We start from the raw sequence: 379 nt of genomic DNA, 5'->3' as shown, positions 1-379 counted from the left end.
TTTTTTTACTTCGGGAACCCAGAAACAAAATCTTTGCCAATGAAGTTGAGAACAAAAAGCATCCTGTCTAACCGTATCCGTGACTCCCTGAGAGTTGCCCCTGTGCACACGGCTTTCCCTCTTGCTGCTGGGATGAGGAGAGCTGATGCCTGAATCTGGACTGGGCGCAGGAGAGTCCGGAAGGAGACGCTGGGCATAACGAGCCTCCGGCTTACTGGACACAAAATACTTGATCTCCTTACTGAAGAACTTTTCCACTGTCTGCTGACCAGAACATACAGGAGGTTACTACATCTGTGATTACATGTGCATGGTCAACATTTTGAGTTAACGGAATGGTTCACCCAAAACAGAAAATTTGCTTTGAATTAACTCCCCC

The 379-nt window shown here is 47.0% G+C and overlaps 1 protein-coding gene across 1 annotated transcript in view; it reads right to left on the bottom strand.

Moving 5' to 3' along the window:
* Positions 1–379, bottom strand: part of LOC107592672 (uncharacterized) — a 6,642-nt gene that overhangs the window by 3,114 nt on the left and 3,149 nt on the right. Inside the window, exon 3 of the mRNA XM_016282213.1 lies at positions 73–261. Coding sequence (XP_016137699.1) covers positions 73–261 — 189 coding nt within the window. The remainder of the gene's footprint in view (positions 1–72; positions 262–379) is intronic.

This window comes from Sinocyclocheilus grahami, unplaced genomic scaffold (genome assembly GCF_001515645.1).
Source record: "Sinocyclocheilus grahami isolate Dianchi unplaced genomic scaffold, SAMN03320097.WGS_v1.1 scaffold9.1, whole genome shotgun sequence".
Taxonomy (NCBI): domain Eukaryota; kingdom Metazoa; phylum Chordata; class Actinopteri; order Cypriniformes; family Cyprinidae; genus Sinocyclocheilus; species Sinocyclocheilus grahami.
The sequence above is the reverse complement of the archived record's forward strand: the minus strand, read 5'-3'. Positions and strand labels throughout refer to the sequence as shown.